Source organism: Glycine soja, chromosome 11 (assembly GCF_004193775.1).
Source record: "Glycine soja cultivar W05 chromosome 11, ASM419377v2, whole genome shotgun sequence".
NCBI lineage: Eukaryota > Viridiplantae > Streptophyta > Magnoliopsida > Fabales > Fabaceae > Glycine > Glycine soja.
In genome coordinates, this window is record NC_041012.1 from 3,578,725 (window position 1) to 3,600,759 (window position 22,035).

Genomic DNA, 22,035 nt, shown 5'->3' on the forward strand with positions numbered 1-22,035 from the left:
TTAGTAAATATTTTTTAATAGATACAATATTTGAGCACAATTTTTAATACAAATTAACTGTTTAGCTTTTAGTTAATTTTTTTAGTTTTTAATTAATTTTTCAGTTAATTTTATTAAATATAGTTATAGTATGTTTTCTTAAAAAAAAAAGAAAAGAAATATAATACGTATAATTCTTGCACAATTAATTATTATTTTTTGATGGAAAGAGAAAGAAAATAAGAAAGTAAATCTATAAAATAAATAGGACAGATATAAGTTATTCCTATCTAAGTGATGTTATCCTTTGCATCTCTCACTTAACTTTTTGAAATATATATTAAGGAAATAAAATAAAGATAACATTAAATATGTGTGCATATTTAATTGATATCACAAATGGTATTTAATACTTTGACGAGGAGGGGGTATGTGAAATGGAGGACATGCATCACTTTTCCTTTTTTTTTTTTTTTTTTTTTGACGTGGGCGAGGCAGAAGCCCCCAACAAAAATTCGCGATAGAAAATTACACCAGCTGAATCAGCCAACAAAAATAAACTTGATGCAAAATTAAAAAGTATATAAAAAAAATTCAAAAATACCTCATTGAAATGGACAGCCAAGTTTAGCAAGGGTGTCAATGGTTTGGTTACTTTCTCTAAAGACATGATGCCACAACAGGAAAGTTCCTTTATGCACAAAGAGGAAGATCTGATGCAGAAAAAAGTAACAACGATGAAATCATGAAAACGATTGCAACCTTTGTTTAGAAGTTGAATTGCAGTTAAAGAACCAATTAAATTTTATTATATAAATAGTAATAGCTATTTTAATCGAGAGACTAAAGGAAACCCAACTAAGCAAATCAACTCACCGCTAATTCTATAGACAATACGAGTAACAAAGGTAGACGAACAAATTTACTCTGAAGATATTTATACCTTCTAATACACGCAAATATGAAAGTCAGACAAAGTTATGATGTTGAAAGAGACACTAGTAAAGATTTAAACAAAAGTGAAATTCTGATCCTGAAATTTGGATAGAAATGGGAAATGTCTTTGTAGATAAATTAACCTCTCAAACGATAAAAGCATCCTCGAGTTCTCTAGAACTATACTTGAGATTTTGATATCAACCTGAAAGGAAACTTCCGATAAGCAAGTTATTAATGTGAGACGGATGAAAAAGGGCGAAATTTAATGATAGTCTAGAAACTATCTATGTATAATTTATAGAAACGTCAAATTAAAGTATAATTCACGGAAGAAGTACAAATAATCTACAAATCCTTGACATTGACCCAAAGCCAATAGTTTCGCCGATCAAAAAACGGAGCAAGCATATCATAAGTAGGGTGGCCACGCCATGAGCTTAATCACGCACTACTTGACTGCATTTTACAAATTCCACATGCCAAACCCTAAAACATGGCTAGATGCTGGACGCACGGAGCAGCCTGCACTATGCCCTGACCAAATCGACGATAATCTCTATCTCTCTTCGTCACATAATTTATTATATTTATGTCTGATCCATTTCTCTTTTCTCTCTTTATTAATTATACAAATTGCTGTATAAATATGAAATAACATTTCTAATTCGAATCATATGATCCCAACAATGATTGGCCGCAAACAAAATTGCCTCTCTCAAAGCTGCACCCTCAGCCACGGAGGGTGAAAGAGCTAGGATTTCTTTAGCACAATAATTTGAATTCCACAATCAACCATGGATGGGGGAAAGAGCGTGATTTGTTTTAGCACAATAATAAATTTTGTAATATTAATTTGATCTAATAATTAATTTTTTGACATATATAAATTTTTATTAAATCTGATTTTTATTTAAAATTTATACATGTAAAAAAATATATTATTAGATTAAAATTAATTATAATAAGACCAAAATAAAAAATCTACTTAATATAATAATTATAAAAAATTATAATTAAAATTATTAAAAAACATTAAAAATATATTTTTTTAATTTAAAAAGAAGTTGGGGAATACGAATTTATAATATGTATGAATCATAGGAGTGTGAATCCATTGAATTCATATGTTTATTAGTAGGGGTAGTTTTAGAAAATTCAAAAAAAATGTTGGAAATTGGGGTCCCGATAAAATGATGATCCGATGTATAAGGCAATTGCTTTGGGCATCCAACAATACAGGTGAAAGGGCTAAAATGTCATTTACATTTTTTTTAAATACAAATTGGTGATCCTTATGAGTTTTTTTTTAACTCATACGGATCAACAATCCGTATGAATTAAAAATAATAATAAAAATTCATATGGATTATCTATGAGTCATATGGATCGTTAATCCGTATGAGTCTTACGAATTGTCAATCCGTATTAATTGAAAAGATAAAAGATATTTTAGTCTTTTTATTTGTGTTTCTGGGTGTCCCAACAAAAATAATGTGTGACAAATCAACTGCCGGTGCATAATTGAACATGGGTAAACCGTAAATTTGGGAATTGGGGTCCATAAATGAAGTGAACAAGTGTTGGGCCTTAGTCATACAGTAAACAGAGTTGGCCCATCTATGGTTGTGGTGTGCGTCTATTGAGCTTGAAGGACCCTTATTCGTTGAAAAAAAAAGCACGAATAAGTTTTTTTCCCATGATCTTAACATTGACATGTATATGGAACAAAAAGAAAAAGAAACATTGACATATATCATGTATGGACAAATAAAGATGTTATCATATATATACAAAAAATTGACATTTTTTTTGGAAGCACAAAAAATTGACATATACAGATATACTAGTATGTTCGTAAGCTTTTAGTAAGAGAAAGTTCAGAAGTTGAAATTACATTTACGATTTATACTACGAAATCGTGTTTTTATCTATGACTTATTTCCGTACGGGTATTTTTTTCAAAATCTATCACCATTTTGGTAATTTTAAAAAAATTGTCCCCTCTTGATAAAAAGGCCCACAAACTACTCATTTCAAATAATAAAAGATAATTTTTATAGAACTTTTCATATATTTTATATTTGATAAAGTGACGGGGTAGTGAACGACTGGAAGGTAAGATGCTCGTGCCTCGTGCCAATTCTAAAGAAAGGTATATATGCAAAAAAAAACCATTTTTTTTATTGGTTCATTCTATGATGTGTATAGTTCGAACTAGGTATCAAAAAGTGGGAAATAAAAAAGGGCGATGCTTAAGCTTACATTAAAGACACGGAATAGAGCATGCATGGAGTAACCAATTAAAAGTGGTCAATTCCTTGCATTTAACGAACCAACTATTTCGGCTTCTGATTCGTTACCTCCATCTCTAGCAAGTAGCATTACCATTTCTCTTTCCTTCACAATAACAAAAAACTTGCACTAAACCATGTCACAAGCTATTCTTACCTTACCCAATAAGTCACACTCCTCACTCAAAAAGTTGTCACAATTTTGAGACACCAAATGTCATCTTTTCCCCTTTGCTAAAAAAATAACCACAAAACCGACTCTGCCATGCTCAACTCAACAAACCGCTTCTTAATTCTTCCTTTGTTCTTGTTCCTCGTTTCCATTCCTTTGTTTCAACAAAAATGTTTAGCCTCAGGGTCCCCCGTTCGTGAAAGGAACTTCAGTAGACCCGATCCTTTGCGACATTTCAAAGACTACAATGGAGATTTTGATGTTCGAAACAAGCATTATGTGGCTGTGAGTAGTTAATAGTTTCTCACTTCAACCGATTTTTTCCTTCTCTATTTCTTAAATTTTGTGCTATGTTTATTTTACTCTACATTTAAAAACTAAATAACGTGTATGATCATTATATATATGTTTATTACACTTGCTTTCTGATCCTTTTCAGTCTGCGGCATTTACAGGAGTCCATGGATACGGATTTGCATTAGTTTGGTTGCTATGTGGGCTGGCCTTGACCATTTTCATCATCGTGAAATATCTATGCAGTGGCTCTGCTTCACTACTTTGTTTGGACAATTACTACCTCCACATTTTCTTCCTACTTCTCTTCTTCACTTCTCTCGCCATGTAAGTCACAAATTTCCTACATACCGTTCCAAAGAAATTATTACATGGTCTAGAATCACTATAATTTCAAGGAATGCTCATGTGACACATAATTTAGTTTTATTAACTCTTTCTCGTAAATTGAAAAACTGTCGCATGGACATTTATCTTTACTACTACATACACGTGGTGGTTCTGGACCATGTAATAATTTCTTTACAGTTCAATCAATGTTATTAGATAAAATTGTAGTTGAGGCAATTGGGGTGGTATGACAGAATTGCTTCCAGTTTTGTCCTGGCCACTAGTCAGAAGACCCTGCGAAGGACAGAAAAATTGAAAGAATCTGTGGTGGGTATAGGAGAAGATGCACTTAGGACTATAGGCAGAGTCATGAAAACAACGAACCAAATGCAGATTTTATTGCTTCCGTATAATCCACAGATATGTGCGAGTTTGAATTCCAGCACTCAAGACCTTAGAAGCAACTCGCGTGTGATACGCCGTTTTATTGACAGAAGTGGACAATCATTCGACGAGGCCACTCATACTTCGTATGTTTTCCCTTTAAACAACTTCAATTTTATGCTGATTGTGTTTCTTACTTCCTACTTAGATTTTATTGATTTCGCGCTCTTAAACGTGACATAGGTATGTAGCACATTTTGTTGTTCTAACAGTCAACTTAGTGACACTGGTTGCAGCACTAGGTAAGCATTAAACAATTGGTTATAGTATTATACCTGGCTAATTTCTTTAAACCATTGGTTGATATTAATTAATGCTTGCTCATTTTACTGTTTTTTGACTCAGTTCTAATGCTATTGCATTGGCGTCCTGGATTTATAATGTAAGATATCACTCTCAATGTTATTTATTAACTATATTGTTTGTAGCTCTATTCTGCATTGCGCGATGGGTATGTATGACTTTTATATTTTGCATTTGTTGCAGCATAATTTTTTGCTTTTGGATCTTAACAAGCCTGTGCTGGTTCTTGACTGGTTTTGATTTTTTCCTTCACACGTGAGTAAATTAACCAACCTTTCATGCTTGAGTTATAAACGTGATTTAAGTCATGGAATTCTCTTTTGAAGTGTCACGACATTGTGTAAACTCTGCATGCAGCTTTGCAGAAGATGCATGCTTTGCTTTTGAAGACTTCCTGGAAAATCCACAAAACAGTAGCCTGGGTTCGATGTTGCCCTGCATTAATGAATCTTTCTCTGGGAAATTGATAGCTCAAATCGGCTACACCATCCACAGTTTCATAGTTGAGGTAGAAAATTTGGTTTCATTTCCTTCATTCAGAATCACAAGGAAAAGAACACAAACGATTTCTTCCGATTCTAATGACTAATGTGTTATTTTCTGATTTTAATGATTTTTTTTTTGGTCTCAGTTAAATTCTAATATGTCGGTGATTTATCGGCTCCTTGGAGTGAGTGAAGAAAATGAAGAACTAATGGGAGTCATAAAAATTTGTGACCCTTTCTCTGGATCCTCAAACTTGAGCTACGTTCCACATAATTGCCCTCAGGATGCTATTCGGATTGGTGATTTATCAAAAGTAAGTCTTCACTAAACCATAGAATGTGTTTAATTTATTTTACAACATCATAGAGAAGTAAAATCATAATTCATAAAACGTGTTTTGGTTTAGATTTTTGCGAAGTTCACGTGTCATGAAGAGGGCACAAGAGAAGAATGCAGAAAAGAGGGGAGATTTCTTCCAGAAGCCTCATACAACATGGCCCATGCTTATAGTAGATCCATCCAGGATTTGCTGGATATATATCCAGACTTGCAAAGATTGTCCAAATGCACCGTTGTGAAGAACAAAGTTGCTGAAATTGTGTTGCACCAATGCAGGCCAATAAGAATTTCAACTACATTGTTATGGTCATCTATGTTGTCTCTCTCCATTATTATGGTAGTCTTGGTACTCACCTGGGTGGCACAGGCTCTTCAATGCTCGAGAAAACCCCTTTCTATTTGTTCTAGGACCCTCAGATATAGATAGGAAATTTTACTTATTTTCAAACTTAAAAGGTAGGTGTAGGATTTTTTTTTTCGGGAGGGGGGGGAGGGGGTTGTATACTTCTTTTGCTTTCCTTTTTTAGTTTTTCCAATCAGTCTAAGAATTAGCACTCCATTCAGGTCGTAAGACAAAAATTGGAGAACAATGTAAATAGATGAAAGCAATCTGTTTTAAGTGTGAATATTGTATGTTTGAGGAAAAAAAAGAGTGATTTATTGCAGCTTAATGATTGTATGAGCTACAATGTGTGCAATTGGTTTTAAGTTATGACATTAGTCTTGCTTCATTCATCTGAAGTTAACAATATAAATTATCCCTAATTAAGTCGTTTAGAAAGATTAATAGTTGTGTTAGATTACTAGTTTAGTTTTATTTACGAAATATTATATCTTGTTGGCTTGTTTTTACTAAACTCTGTTGCTGATACGTCTAATACTTATGGTAGAGGTATCAACTTTTATTAATTTAGATGGAAGAAATTTGATATTTAAGTAAAAATTTAGATTTAAAAATTGTTAGGCATAAATTAGTACACAATTTTTTTTCCTTTTAAGTGGATTCATTTGACTACAAATTAAAAGTATTTTCAACTAACAAATTCATCAAAGTTTCTCTTCTACTCTATTAATAATATTTCATATTTTCTTATAATGTGACATTAAATTTCTTATTTTAAATAATCTAATCAAATTTTTACTCTAATAAAAAAACTCATTAAAGTTTCTCAAATGGCCCCACAATATATTTTTAAGGCCATATCTCTTCATTTATTAAAAAAAATATAATGCAAATGATTCACTCTACAGTAAGAGAAACAGGTAATATTATTTTTTAAAATAAAATATTAGTATAAATATCTATTAAATTTTTTAATGATTAATTTCTACTTAAAAATTTAATTTAATTGATCATCATATTTAGTATAATTTTTTCACTTGCTCACATTTTATTTATAAGACTTGAACTCAACAATATTGTTTGAGTGTACCTTTTCTACTTGTAAATTAATAATAATAAGTGATGATTAAAATACATTATTATTTCCATTAAAATATCCAGTTGATTTTTCTATGGAGTGTTTTTTGAAATTCACAAAACTACAAAGTATAATTGTAATCAATTCCCAAAAAGAAAATTAAGTGTCTTTAGTTATTTATAATGTGATTCATGTAAGGGAATTAAGATTTCTTACCAAAGGATTTTGTAGTATTCACCCATGCTACAATTTGGTTAAAGGCTTAAAGTTATTAATTAGTATAATATTATGTAAATATTAATATTTAGCTTTTAAATTACTAGTAACTTATAAGGTTCAACTAACTTAGCTAATTTTATCAAATATATTCAACTGTAAAAATCTTTCATTTTATAGCTTATTTGTTTAAGATTTATGTTAATGTTACTTAGATAATTAATTTGTCGTCATAAAGAATTTTTTTGAATTTTTTTAGTAAAAAATGTATGATTAAAAGTAATCCACAAATACAGAGTCAAACATAATTAAGGGAGAAAAAATGTCATAATTAATAGGGATTACAATATAAATGATTAACAACAAAATTCTTAATAAGATTATTATCAAAGAATAATTGAACAAGTCAAATGACCTACGCTTTTAAAAAAGAGTCAAATGACATACACAATTGCACATGGAATGCACGTTTCCAACCAATACTAAAAGCCCTATGTGACGATCATACTTTTTTTTTTTTTTGAGAGGGACGATCATGCATTTTTTAATTACGAGAATGAGGCAATATTGAAAATAGTATATGTACTGTGATTTTATGGTAATGGACAATTTATAACTAACAGTCTCGTTTTTTTGTGTGTATGTGAACACTAACAGTCTCCTAATGAACATTACAATACTTTCACTATATTTTGTATTGCTTCGCAAAAATTCACTGAAATCTAAATCCAAGCAAGCCAATCTCAGAGGAGTAATAAAAACTTGTACCCAAAAAAAAAAAGAGGAGGAATAAAAAAAACAAGTTTCTTTTAAAATTTTCTGTAACAACTAATTAATGTTTTTTTAAAAGGAACTAATTAAAGCTTAACACCTATGTTAATGCTATTTTCACATAACAACGTCTCACCATAATAATTTTTCAACCCAAAGTCCATTTTATTGACCATTAGCTGGATTATATAATTGGATTAAAAGTAATAAGGTCTAATTAAGGCTGTTAAAATAAAAATAAAAATACAGTAAGGTCTAATTAAGAAGGAAAGAAATTGATCTTATGGTTTCCACACCACATAAAAGTTAAAAGAAGAGTCGTGTTAGATCACCAATCATTATCACCGTTTGGCCTAAGATTAATAAATAAAGTGGATTGAAATGCCGAGGTGTCGCTAAATGTGGTGGTCTTATTGGGCATCAAAGTGTAAAAATCTAGTATTATCACGAAGATTAACATAGCATAGAAGCGTTCCGTTAACAGAACAGAACAGAACATAGAAGGAAATTAAAGGAGAAAAAGGAATAGCAAATAGAACAAACAATTTAAAGGAGATGGTCACATTTATGGAAAAAAGAGAAGTTCTAGAACTGTTGGCTGGGGTCGGTACCAAAACAGTGAAAACACACTTTGGTTGCAAATCAATGTCATAACCTCAAACTTAGATCCATACTACCCTTACCCTTACCCAACATCATCTCATTCATTTCTCTCTCTTACATCGTTTTTGGACTTAGCTTAGTTCGGTGGTTGCGTCATGCCAGTGTGTCTGTGACCACCTCTAAAGTCACCAACGAAAACGCATGTCGGGGAATTCTTCTCATTCCATAGTTCGGTTGGTACCAGGTGAGACTCTTCACTTTTCTTGCACTTGGCTTTGTTCAGAGGTTGCTAATTATTCCGATGCCTTTATTATTGTTATGCACCTATTAGGTTTTTGTTCTTCGTAGAGTCTGCATAATATTTGGGTGTGAGATGTGTTGTTGGATTGCTTAATGGATCTGACACATGAGGGTTGAGCTCTGAAGATTAAAATGAAGTATTGATGGTAGTTATTAATATTTAGGTACCAAGTTGGGTAAAGATAGGGGTTCCAATTATCTCTGACAAACCTGCAAGAGTGGGTAATTTGTTATAACCAATCAAGCATTGAAACTGGTTTCACTTTAATTTTGTGATTGCATTGCAGTATGTGTAAAATTCATGAAACTGAAAAGGGGATAAAATGGTGCCCGCCAGGGGATATAAAATTCATAAACTGATTTTTTATTTATGAAATTCTTAGCGTGCGGGGATAAAATTAGAAACCCAATTAGGCAATATTTAGGGTCATTATTTGCAGTTTCATTTAAGCTGATTTTGGTTTATGAAATTCTTAGCATGTTGGGAAGTTGTGTTTGTGACTTCTATTTGGTCATGTTATCAGGTTTCCATCGGTTGCATTTGGTTAATTGCAGCATTATCTTGAACATAAAAAGGAAGAGAAAATGAGGATGAGGAACAAAAACAGGAAACCAACAACTTTACGTTGCAATGTTGGGAGCAGATGTTCAACGTATGTTGTGATATTGAGCTTGTTAGGATGCTTATTTTTGCTTCATTTGTATACCCTTATTCGTCACAGAGATAGAAATGGTGGAGAGTCTCTATTGCGTATTAGTAATCATCCCCAATTCCATGAACTTCAAGAAGTGGAAGAGGAAGACGTTCAAATCCCCCCACCAAGGGGGAAGAGGTCCCCTCGGGCAGCAAAACGAAGACCTAAACGGACAACCACACTGATTGATGAATTCTTGGACGAAAATTCCCAACTTAGACATGTGTTTTTTCCTGGTAAAAAAATAGCTATAGATCCAATGCAGACTGCTGTGAACGAAAGTTATTACTACTACCCTGGGAGAATTTGGTTAGACACTGATGGAAATCCTATTCAAGCCCATGGAGGGGGCATTATATATGATAAAAGATCAAGAACATACTATTGGTATGGTGAATATAAAGATGGGCCTACCTACCAAATTCACAAGAAAGGAGCTGCTCGGGTAATTCATTTTATTCAAGTGAACTGTTATTTTGTTTGCAAGTTAATAATTGTCATCATTGCTGTAGGATTTTATGTATCTTGTTTTTCACTATTATAATTTATAAACATTTAATGGTTGTTAAAATGGCTTCCATCGTTTTATATAAGTGCAATGCTTACATGGTTTTGTCTTTTGCTTATTTTGAAAAATAAAAACCATAAGAAGACTACCTGGTTAGCAAGAACTTAGTAGATTAGAGATGCATGTTTGATTCTCATATCTGCATTTTCCTTCTTTGCATCCTGTAGCTTATTTAGAGATGCATTTAATTTGTGTTAAATTATTGAAGGTACTGCATCTTTGAGTCTATTTTAAGCAATTTCTGCATCTTTAGGTTCTAAACATTCTTAGTATCATCCTGAATAATTGAATTCTTTGGCAGATAAACGTTATATGTTTCAAAGGTCTCATTTTGTCTTTAATATGCTAAAATTGGCATAAGATTTCCATATTATTGTTAGTCTATAAAAAAGGGATATATAATTGACCTTCCATGTGGACAGATGTAGATATTTACAATGTCTTTATAATTTGGATCGTGCAAATACAAAGATATTAAGAGCTTTTATTAAAAAATAAAAAAGAAGTCATCTTAACTGACATAAACCTAATGGATTTGGATTCCTTAAGATGCACTTTTTAGAATGAAGTGTGAAGATAGAATTCTTGGTGGTACTTTTCAATAGAAAAGGAAACCTTCTGCTACCACTGAAATTGCACAAGTTCATTGTTTTTTTCACCCTTCCAATGCTTAGAAATCCAATGGCTATTTGTTGAAAACCTCTTAGAAATTCAGCAACTATAAGGTCTTATAACTGAACAAGAAGTTTTTTCTTCCAAAGATCAAAGTTTTTCTGCAATTTGGTAATCCTAGAAAAATGTTTCACCCAAATAGTCCAACTTCTCTAAGTTATTAAGTGAGTCAGAGAAATTTACATTGCTTCTGTATTCAAAAACAAAGAAATGAAATGGTCCTGGCTTTTTACCTTCTACATGGATGTTCCCTTGCCTCATCCAGTTGGTTAAACTTAGTGATGGCAGGAGTCAGGGAAATTTCTTTTACATGACTCAAAATTCACCTTATTAATTGACATTCACATTTGGTGAGCTAGCAAGTTTACAAGTGGAGTGGCTGAGGAAAAACTTTTGTATCAGTGTCTGAATAACTTGAGCAAAATATTGTATCACTAGTGAGTTTGCATATAGAACATTTTCTTATCCATGCCCAAATAGATGCTGATGATATAGTTAGAGCACCACAATGTGTTTTGTTTTTATCTGTGCATTTCCTTTTTCTCCCTCAACTTTATGAAAAGTAAACTTGTTTCTCTTTAAATTAGTATGTTCTTTCAATTACTTGCATACTACCTCCTTTCCATATCTTTTGATGTTTAAGGTTATTGCACATAGATTAAGAAATATTTAATGGAACTATAAATTATTGTATTTAGACTAAAATATGCTTATTTAATACCTTGATCTTTGATACTTGTACCACTAGTAGTGGGTATTAAATAAGGGTATATTTAAGAAAAATGTATTAATTAGACTTTGAAATCCTAAAACAACAATTGTTTTGAGAGAAAAATAGAAAGTTGAAACATCAAAAGATATGGGAAGGAGGTAGTATTTTGAAACAGTAACTTTCCATACTCTTGCTGTTAAAGTAGTGGTTTTGCTCTATGTAATGAGCCCATGATCTTTCTGTTAAAGTAGCTACCAAAGGAATACTTTTTTCTTTAATATAAAGTATTTTTCTGCCGACCTTGTATATTTACTTAGATGCATAACTTTGTCTCTGAACTCAAGTCGTTATACCTCTCTTTCCGCCAGGTGGACATTATTGGAGTTGGTTGCTATTCATCTAAGGATTTGTGGACCTGGAAACACGAGGGGATTGTATTGGCAGCAGAGGAAACAGATGAAACCCATGACCTGCACACGTCTAATGTGCTTGAGCGGCCGAAAGTGATTTACAATGAGAGGTCTGGAAAGTTTGTGATGTGGATGCATATTGATGATGCCAACTATACCAAAGCAGCTGTTGGAGTGGCAATCAGTGACACGCCTGATGGGCCATTTGATTATCTTGGTAGCCAAAGACCCCATGGATATGAAAGCAGGGATATGACAGTTTTCAAAGACGATGATGGTGTGGCATATATAATCTACTCCTCTGAAGACAATAGTGAACTGCACATCGGACCCCTTACGGAAGATTATCTCAACGTTACATCTGTTATGAGAAGGATACTTGTGGGACAGCATAGAGAAGCACCAGCTTTGTTCAAGCATCAGGGCACATATTACATGATCACGTCAGGCTGCACAGGATGGGCGCCAAATGAAGCATTGGCTCATGCAGCTGAGTCTATTTTGGGGCCTTGGGAAACAGTTGGAAATCCCTGCATTGGGGGAAACAAAATGTTTAGGCTTACAACCTTCTTTGCTCAGAGCACTTTTGTGGTTCCTCTACCTGGCTTTCCGGGTTCATTTATTTTCATGGCTGATCGGTGGAATCCTGCCAACTTAAGAGACTCGAGATATGTATGGTTGCCTTTGATAGTGGCAGGACCTGTTGATCAGCCTCTTGAGTACAGTTTTGAATTCCCATTGTGGTCAAGAGTGTCTATCTATTGGCACAGAAAATGGAGACTGCCTCAAGGCTGGAACGGCTTCAAATAATGTAGCTTCTCTTTGTACATTGTAATATACAAAGATTTGGTATACGGTTATATAGAAACCCGAGTCTCAATAATATGCTCACTTTAATTTAGGGTAAGCTGAGAATAGTTTGAGGGAGCGCATGTATACGAGAAAGATTATCCACTTGATTGGAATTTTGCTAATAATCCAGCATTGTTGATGAGTTGTGTCATGACATCATGTAATGAATTGTTAGTTATGTAAATGATTCTTTCATGTGTGTATTGTTTACTACTCTACTCTCTAGTCTATGTTGGCACCTTGGTTACCTGATTGGAATTGCTTCACGTGCATAGAGGTGGGGATGATAGGTTAGCTATTTAATGGCATCATGAGCGAGCTCTTGCTCAATAATTTTCTTTCCCGGAAAGGAGAGTTTTTGGATAACTACAAGCATATCCAGATTGCGCATAAGGTTAGGACCGACATGAACATAGGATTAGTGAAACTCAAGGCATTTTTTTTTTTAATATGATAACTCAAATTTATAAGTTTCGCGACATTCACAATTTGTATAGCGGCCAAGAGCCCGAGAATCTTCCTTAATAGGAAATGGAAGAGGTGTCTTTTAGTTGGGTGAAAATAGAGGGGGTATTGAACCATCTGGTACATCTCTCATAATCGTTTTGCGGGTGGATGACGGCTCGTGTGTCTAGTACTAGTATTTGGCAAGTTGTTATCGGTAATAATGAGCGGGATGTTGTTTGCTGTACCTCTTTTATGGTTTCTGGAATCACCCATCCGAAATGTAAAATTATATTTCGGATTAATTACAGATTTTGACTTTCAGAAGGATGAATCCAAAAGATAAAAAAAAAAAAAAAAACATTTAGGAAAGAGTGCAGAAAACAACTTAGAGGTGCAGAAATAACAACCTAATAAGCACCACATGAAAGCCTATTGTTGGGCCCAATTCTGTAGCAATCCTAATAACTGAAATTGGATAAAACCACCATCTCAGGCGAGCCCAAAGGTAACTGAAAAAAAAAAAAGAGTCAAGGAGACACTCTAGATACCATAAATCCATTTAGTTTTAATTGCAAGTTTAGTCCTCATTTTCTTTCTTATCAGGAGGGGGAGGAACTATAGACACAATAAATGTATTTCATTTTAATTGGTCTTCGTTTTCTTTCTTGTTCATTCTTTTTTATTAGGTTTTTCTATTGTGTAATCAGAAAAACATTTTCTTCCATTATTGTCGGAAGGAGGAATATTTTTAAGAAGGAAACGGATGAATACGGAGAGACAGGGATCCTGAAGTACTGTGGGTTTGAAATTAATACACTGGAGTTAGCATTCTACATGAACTTGGCCCCATTAAAATATAAAGACATCAGCTTGTCGTTGTCATAGCTATAGAAAAGGATACAAAAGCTTAAACCTGCAGAAGAAGGTATGGGCCAGCATCAAACTCCTTTGATAAAAAACCAAAAGCAAGAAGCTATAAATGTTTTTAATTTAAATCAAGGGGGGGAAAAGATGCAAAAAAGAGTGGAGTGTGAATATGTTAACGTGGAGGGGGCAAGTCTTATCAGAAGTTCAAGATGTGCAACCCTAAAAAGATGAACCCACTATTCATATTATTTCCTTTTCATTGTTTATGTACTTACCAATTTATTGGCTTTCTTACCTCCATGAGGGGGGCCATACAGAGAGTAAAGTTAAAAAAGTTTTAGGCTCATAGAAAGAAAGAGAGAGGGTGTGGGAGAGAAATTAAAAAAGAAGAACAAGACCATTTCAAAGACAGCGTGCTGGCCACTAAAACCTTTAACCCACTAATGACTATACATCTATACTCCTTTTAATGATATTCCCAAGCAATAACCCAACTTGGTGACCGTCCTAAGATTCTGTTGCCCATAAACTAGATAACCACCTCATTTTGTGTTCGTTTATGAATGTTCATTTACTTTTTCTTTAAACTCCTAATATTCTTTGTTAAACTTGTAATATCCTTATATAAAGCTGATATCATCTTCTTACGCCAAAATACCAAATCCTATTTCTTTGGGACCTAATTGAGAATATGAATTAAATTGTTTTGGTAGGGTCGGTAAGGCTAACTATTGTAAAAAACAAAATTAATTATCAGAGCATTGTCTTTCTTAATTATGTTTTATGCCTTGATGATTAGTTAACGCACAAACAATTATGCTTCTATCTCTGGTCAAATCTGGACCAGAACCAAGCTTTAGATAGTAATATAATATATATCAATAATCAACTACCGCCTACTTGAACTTAGTCAATAATCAATACGCTTGAACCTACAAATTTGGATTGCGACAATTAGTTATATTTTAGTCTAATAAATTAAGAATATGTTATTAAAACCAAAATAAAATAACAAATACTTGAGAGAATATACAAGCAATTTCAAAATCATTGACATTCATTACTATTTTTCTTAGTTGTTGAAAAGGTCACGCAAGGAGTATTTTTTTTAGCTGGAAATGATCCCAGATTTAAGGAGATAAGTAACAACAAAATTGTGATTATCAGTCAACAACTGTAATTTTTTTTATCTATTATTATAGAAAAATAATTAAGAAAAAACAACTTCAACATAACACTAGCTAGGATATATAACTGATTTAAATGTATCATTTTTATATATTTAAAACTAAATTCAATGATTTTTTTTATCATTGCATAATTAAATATCAATGAATCTTTTGCCCAATCCATATATAACAGTGATCAGTCGAAACCAAACCGAAATGTCAAAACTTCATAAAGCCATATAATAAACTATATATACAGAAATCATTGAAATTTGAAATATAAAGCCATATAAGAAACTATATATACAATACTTCATAAAGCAAAAGTATAAAAAACGAAATGTGAAAAAAAGTTAATAATGAAAATTAATTTACTTGATGATGATTCCTTTTTTGAATAATACAGGAAAATCCCCTTCCTCCTATCACCCTCATACCTTCCAATTAATCCCACTGCCTTACGTAGCAAACTCAAAACAGGAAGTAAAAAAAGCCATTAATTAATTACCTTAAAAGAAAAAAGAAAAAAAGAACCCTCAGCGTTGGGCACGTGTTTCCGGAACAGAGAGCACGTGGGAATCCGTCCCTCAACACCTTACTCACGTCAAGTCATTCTCCTCTACTCTACGTCAAGGCCCTCCATGCACTGGCCCACACCACCGGCTGCTCCTTCCACGTCAGGAATATTCCGGCGTCGGAGCACTGTGTCATTGCCCACCCTTCCCTATACCTCCTCAACAACGCCCTCACATCATCGCATACCTCTTCGCTAAACGCCACCGTATTGAACCCCCCACCTCCATGCATCCTCCTCGCCCACCGCGCCGCCTTCTCCCGCCTCTCTACGGAATCCGCCGGAGAACACGCCACCAGGTCCACCACCGCCCTCCCCGCCGCCCTCTCAAGCATCAAACGCTCGTTGCTCGTCCGCGGAAAACTCTCGTCCAAGGCCTCAAAGTAAACCCTAAACCACCTCAAACACTCTTCAAACCCTTTCACGAACTCAAACCCTTCCAATCCAATGTCCAAATCAGCCTCCTCCTCCACCACCGTCACGATCCTCGGTTTCAACCTCCTCAACGAAGATATAACCGCGTCACGGTGGTTCCCCACGGCGGCGATCGAATGCAAGGTGTTAACACAGTTAATCGCCAACGCCTCGTCTTCTTTAATATCTAGCACACTGAAATCGAGGTCAGAGAGTTGACCTACATGATGAACGACGTTGAATTTAAAGGGCACGCCCATGAGTCTGGCGAATTTCTCCATTCTGGCTCCGATTTCCTTCATGACCTTCTGCGCGGTGGCGCCGGCGGTGACGACGGAGGTTAAACGGAGATGCGGAGTGTCATCGTTTCGAGTTGCCAAGGCTTCGAAGAGGGTTGGCCATTGGGTGCAATAGGTGTTGCTGATGTCAACTATGTGTAGTTTGGGCTCTCCTTCCAAGGCTTCTAAGATGGCGCCATTGGATGCCACGTGGCCGAAGGTTGTCCAGGGACTCAACTCTTGGAACTTCAGCACCGTCTTGCGGGTTGATTCGAAGGAGCATGTTTTCTCGGAAGCTGAAGCTAAGGTTTTGTAGGTTCGGTCCCCGGCTTGGGTGATGCGGCTGAAGAAGGCTTGGAGGAAGTACGAGGCTAGTTTCTGGTCGGTGTCGCCGTAGGGGGAGCTGAGCTCGTTTAGCATCCACATGAGTTGTTGAAGGCGGGTGGTGTTCTTGTCGGCAACGGCACGTGCGGTTTCGAGGAGGATGTCCTGGGCCCACTTTCCGGAGGAGAACTCGAAGGGGAAGACAACGTCGACGCCGGGAGTGGGGGAGAAGGAATGGTCGGTAGTGGAGGGAGGGTGGGGTTGATAGGGATAGTAGTGCTTGGAAGAAGACGAGGATAAGTCTTCATCATCCATGAAAAAGTTGAAGCATTCTTCGTCGTGTTCTTGTGGGTAGGGATAGTTTTGCTCTTGTCTGGAGGATCGAGAGCTGCTGCTTGTGGTGGAGTTGTTGAGGGATTGATGATCTTGATCAGCTTGGTGATGTTGGAAACTACTCACTACTCTAAACAACGTGGTATCCATTTAAGGTTATTAACCCTTTGTTGTCACACTAAACTTTGACTCTCGCATGGGATATGGTCACGTCCCAGCGCAAGCAAGCAAAGAATGAAAATGGGACGTAACGTGTTTTTAACGGTGGGAATTGGAAATTTCGAATGGGATCGCTTTATTCTATTCCATTATACTACTTACCTTACTATATATGTACAAAGTTAATTATTAGTGATATACTATATGTTAGTTGGTTAATTTTGCTGAGGGTGAGGTGGAAATAAAAATGTAATCGAGTTGTGTGGTGTATTTGTAGTGTAGTGGTTTTGATTGAAATTGAGGTATGCTATGCTATCTTCTCTTTTTTGTGGAATCGATGTGCGGGGGGAAGGGAAGTGGGGTTCGGTTTCTTTTCTAGGTTATTCTTTTATTGGAGGGTGGCTTCTTTATTGAAAAATAAAAATAATATATATGGCTATGGAGAGAGAGAGAGAGAGAGGGGATTGACTGAGAAGTGTGAATGACTTGGTAGTAATGTAATGTATAGGGGTTGTGGCCTAGCTGATGCTTAGAATAGAATTCTGTCTGACAAAAGATGAAAAATAACAAAGTGTGAGCAAAAGGTAGGGAGAAGAGATCCTTTTCATTGTTTGAGAGAGAAATTTACAAGCATTTGATGAGTGGGAGCAGGCGTGCCAAACTGCCAATTGGGTAGAGAGAGAGAGAAGAGTAAAGCTGCCGGCGTGAATCATCTTCATCAAACCCACTCACTATCTATCTATCTATCATCTTTCATCAGCAAAACGCACTCACGCTCCTTGCCTCCTAATCCCTCTCCAAACACTGCCAAAATTCCCACCAACTTTTTTCTTTTTCTATACAACATTTTACATAATCCCGCACATGATTATGTCATTTCTAATATTAATATTGTTTTCTTCTAATACCAAAATGCACTCCTTCTCTAATTTCTAGGGCGTGCCTTCTTACTTTATCTGCTCTAGCTCGTGTTAATTTGATCGATGGAATTGGATTATAAGTATACGCACTAATATTCTCACCCCAAGCTAGCACAACCCAAACTAGAAGTCTAGGCCATTTCTTTTGAACTTTAAAGACCAACCCAATTGACCATTTCTCTCATCATCCTTTGTCCTAGTCCTCAAATATTTTTATATATATACTGATGGCTACCAAAAACTCTGCTTAACTTTCCGTTGGTCTCACTCAGCCTACAGCTTCTTAATCCTTGTTAGATTAGAATAAATTACTTCCCCATTTGTGGCCCAAGCTACCCTCATTACAAATTGACGTCCCGATTAATTATTTTATAAACCACGTCTGCGATTATCGTATATATTGTTCGGAGGGTGTCTTCGGTATGTCCACGTTTACTTCTTTAATTTAATTGCACATTATAATTATTTTTATTAGACAACGCGTTTGCCGTGTAAGTATGTAACTAGTTTTTCTTAATTATACATACCAATTGATTATTGAGTGGAGGTGATCTTGTTCGAAAAGGTGCACGGCTTCTTTTTCTTCGACGTCAATCACTAGGAAAATTCACTTTATATATTGATTTCCTAGCTTAATTAACATCATTTTATAGTGGGCTTCCAAGTTGTACGCTATTTATTTCTTCTTCTAAGTCATTAATCCCCGACAAGATGAGACGGGTTATTAGTCATGCATACTGAAATCCATAAATATAAATGGGAAAGGGAGGTTCAATCAAGAACTTTTATTTTTTTCCCTTTTCTTCTTTCCCCTAATTGACGTGGTGGAATGGTTGGTGGGGGAGTGATTCATATAGTTTTTGCTTTCATCCTCAAAACCATGAGAATGAGAACTTCCCAATTTGTACCCACCATCAGAACTATATATCAAATATAGTAAATGAATTTTATTTTTGTCAACATATTATTGACATGAAGTATCAACAAGTTTCTTAATCAAGAAACTTAGTTGAGATTTTTTTTTTCAGGAAATTTAGTTGATCATGTGTCTTTCTTTTTAATTACATTTTCCGATCAAATAAACCTCAAATCCAAGATTTTATTTAAAAAATTTGAACTCGATTTCACTTTCATGTACAATGGTTATTCAGTAAAAAAAACATGTTGGTTATAGCTGTTGAATTTAACTACAAATATTAACAGCTGAAAACGCTGCCAACAAATAAAATAACAAATCAAATAAAACAAGGCATAGACGTGTACCGCTTAATTGGCGGCTTTTATCCTTTCTTTTCCTTTTGTTGAGGTGAGCCCCATGTCCATTTTTTATTTTATTTTAAAAGCTGTTACATTTGTAAGAGAGGCTATTGTTGGTATGTCACTGCCTCTCAATTATAATACTAGTTAATTTTCGTTTGGACTGTAGCACAGATAAAAAAAAAGTTATCTTTATACGTCATTTTCATAAATTGTAGTTTACTTCTTTCTTTTTTACAAGTATATTAAGTATAAATTAAACCTTATAAATAGAGCAAATGAGGTAAACAAAAAAAAAGTGATGTTATTCTACTTTACTCTTTAAATAGAAGCTTTTCTTTTTATTCTTTTGAAAGATGAATTTCATGGTGCATTGATATTGTTCTGTTGTTGCATGTGAGTGTAACACATGGGGCGCACTCTGCACCGCAGTTTTCAAATCTCATTAACAAAGAAAAAACAAGGTATGAAATGTGACAATCACTATTCAAGGAACCCGTGCAACGCACGGGCATTGTTCTAAATATTTTACAATTCGTTTCCATTTATTTCATTCGTCATGGACACATTTTCCATCTCAACAGCTATGCATTATCTTTGATATTGTACAACGGATTGGTATCACGCTTTTAAGAGACAATTTCAAAAGGTATATATTAATTATTTCTTTTAGGTGATATAAATTATCAATTGTTGAAGTAAAATAAATATTAATTGTTTAACCGTTTACATATCGACAAAGTAAGCATATTTGTGTTAATATTTATATAATATAAAAAGAATTTAATTGAAATACATTGAGAGTATAATTTTTTTTACACTATCATTCAATCATAAATTATTATATCATTAATTATTATATAGTAAAAGAAATTAACTTTTATGCACTGCTTGAGTAAAGAATTTTACATTTCCAACCAATTAAAGATCTAGATTGATACAATTTTTAAAATAATTATTATAAAATTTAATAAACTCATGTACATAATAGCTTATGATTGGATAAAAGTGTAAAAAAAATTATATTCTTGGTGTTTAAACTATGTTTTCATAATTAAAAATTATTGAATTTTGTAATAATTATTTTAATAATTATATTTAAGGTAATTTTTAATTGATTAATAATGTAAAAAATATTTTCATTGATATATATAAAAATTAAACTCAAAAATAATTTTAAACATATAAAAAGAAAATTCCTAAATAACTCACAGAAACCACACACTTCAACCTTATCCCAAAATTGTTTCACTCTGCAAATGTGGCAATAAAATAATAGTATTAAAAATAGCGAAAGTTATAAAGAGATACAATTTAATGCAAATTTTTTCATTTTCAGCCATTGTGATTTAGATATTACTATAATTTTATGCAAATTTTTTCATTTTCAGCCATTGTGATTTAGATATTACTATAATTTTATGCAAATTTTCATTAATTTTCATGCAATTTGTATACTTAATTTTATAAATTAAATATTAATATGTTTTTGTATAAAATTATCATCTTGTGTAATGCCTTTTAATTTATATTTTTTACATCAACATATTTTTCATGTAAATAATCAAGCCTATGCATCATTGTTATTGTTGTTATATTCATCTAAATAACACATTTTTCACTCCATTTGTTTTTTGTTTCTATTATTCCAATTTTTTTTTTATTTCTTTACTTTCTATTTGACGGATCATAATCGATTTATGAGCAATGCAATTAGCCATTATATTAGTGATTATTTGAAGAAATAAAAAAAAATTGAATGAGATTTATCTCAATCCAGCTCAGAAATAGCAGAAATTTTTAACCGTAGTGAAACCCCCTTTCCTAAGCTTAACAATCTTTCTATGTCGAGTGGCAAATCTAAGATCATGATTGTAAAGTTAACCTTCTAGCTTTGTAGATTTTGAAACATGACATTTTATTGTTTGTCGAACGTGTTGGACTGATTATATGTGTGATATTTGCATTGTCTCTAGGAGAAATGTGCTCTTTTTTTTTTTCTTTCTGGCTTAGCAATTTAACACACTGAGCAATCACTTTTGCAAGAGAATGAGACACTGACATATTGTATAACAGTTTTAAGTTCTGTAATTGGTACAAGTTAGTAAATGTACCATTCCTTTGATTTAAATTAATATTTGAATAATTTATATATAATGATATTTTAAAAAATATATTATAATATATTTCTAGGAATATGAATCAAATGCAATTTTAAATTATTATTATTATTAAGAAATTTAAAAATTAACAAAACTTCTTTTCTTCAAATAATCACTAATATAATGCCTAATTGCATTGCTCATAAATCGACCACAATATTATTTGAAACCATAAATTATACAACCTCCCATTCCTTCAGAGTGTGTGCAAAGTGAGATAACAATGATGCTTTAACACAATTTAACAAAAACATCTTATAAACTTAATTCATTTGAAGCTTATGAAAATACACCTTTTTTATTTCACGTCAGGCACAAAATCTTGATGTTGAGA

The 22,035-nt window shown here is 33.6% G+C and overlaps 3 protein-coding genes across 3 annotated transcripts; 2 read left to right on the plus strand and 1 right to left on the minus strand.

Annotated features, from left to right (window-relative positions):
* Positions 1-3,366: 3,366 nt before the first annotated feature.
* LOC114375954 lies at positions 3,367-6,039 on the plus strand. The gene is made up of 9 exons (XM_028333831.1): positions 3,367-3,666; positions 3,821-4,002; positions 4,260-4,535; positions 4,633-4,691; positions 4,795-4,831; positions 4,936-5,007; positions 5,110-5,260; positions 5,384-5,551; positions 5,645-6,039. Exons 1-9 carry the CDS (start codon positions 3,475-3,477, stop codon positions 6,002-6,004), a joined length of 1,497 nt encoding a protein of 498 aa, XP_028189632.1. The 5' UTR covers positions 3,367-3,474; the 3' UTR covers positions 6,005-6,039.
* A 2,406-nt stretch (positions 6,040-8,445) lies between these two features.
* LOC114375736 lies at positions 8,446-13,008 on the plus strand. The gene is made up of 3 exons (XM_028333583.1): positions 8,446-8,832; positions 9,413-10,028; positions 11,904-13,008. Exons 2-3 carry the CDS (start codon positions 9,474-9,476, stop codon positions 12,753-12,755), a joined length of 1,407 nt encoding a protein of 468 aa, XP_028189384.1. The 5' UTR covers positions 8,446-8,832; positions 9,413-9,473; the 3' UTR covers positions 12,756-13,008.
* Positions 13,009-15,609: 2,601 nt separating this feature from the next.
* LOC114375735 (protein SHORT-ROOT-like) lies at positions 15,610-17,711 on the minus strand. The gene has a single exon (XM_028333581.1). It carries the CDS (start codon positions 17,351-17,353, stop codon positions 15,905-15,907), a length of 1,449 nt encoding a protein of 482 aa, XP_028189382.1. The 5' UTR covers positions 17,354-17,711; the 3' UTR covers positions 15,610-15,904.
* Between the last annotated feature and the right edge of the window lie 4,324 nt (positions 17,712-22,035).

What these genes read in the sequence shown, in the direction of transcription:
- LOC114375954 (XM_028333831.1), top strand. Translation starts at nt 3,475, where the DNA reads ATGCTCAACTCAACAAACCGCTTCTTAATTCTTCCTTTGTTCTTGTTC. An exon ending in GACGAGGCCACTCATACTTC is followed by an intron (nt 4,536 to 4,632) that starts GTATGTTTTCCC and finishes AACGTGACATAG; the next exon opens with GTATGTAGCACATTTTGTTG. An exon ending in GGATTGGTGATTTATCAAAA is followed by an intron (nt 5,552 to 5,644) that starts GTAAGTCTTCAC and finishes GTTTTGGTTTAG; the next exon opens with ATTTTTGCGAAGTTCACGTG.
- LOC114375736 (XM_028333583.1), top strand. Translation starts at nt 9,474, where the DNA reads ATGAGGATGAGGAACAAAAACAGGAAACCAACAACTTTACGTTGCAAT. An exon ending in ACAAGAAAGGAGCTGCTCGG is followed by an intron (nt 10,029 to 11,903) that starts GTAATTCATTTT and finishes TCTTTCCGCCAG; the next exon opens with GTGGACATTATTGGAGTTGG.
- LOC114375735 (XM_028333581.1), bottom strand. Translation starts at nt 17,353, where the DNA reads ATGGATACCACGTTGTTTAGAGTAGTGAGTAGTTTCCAACATCACCAA.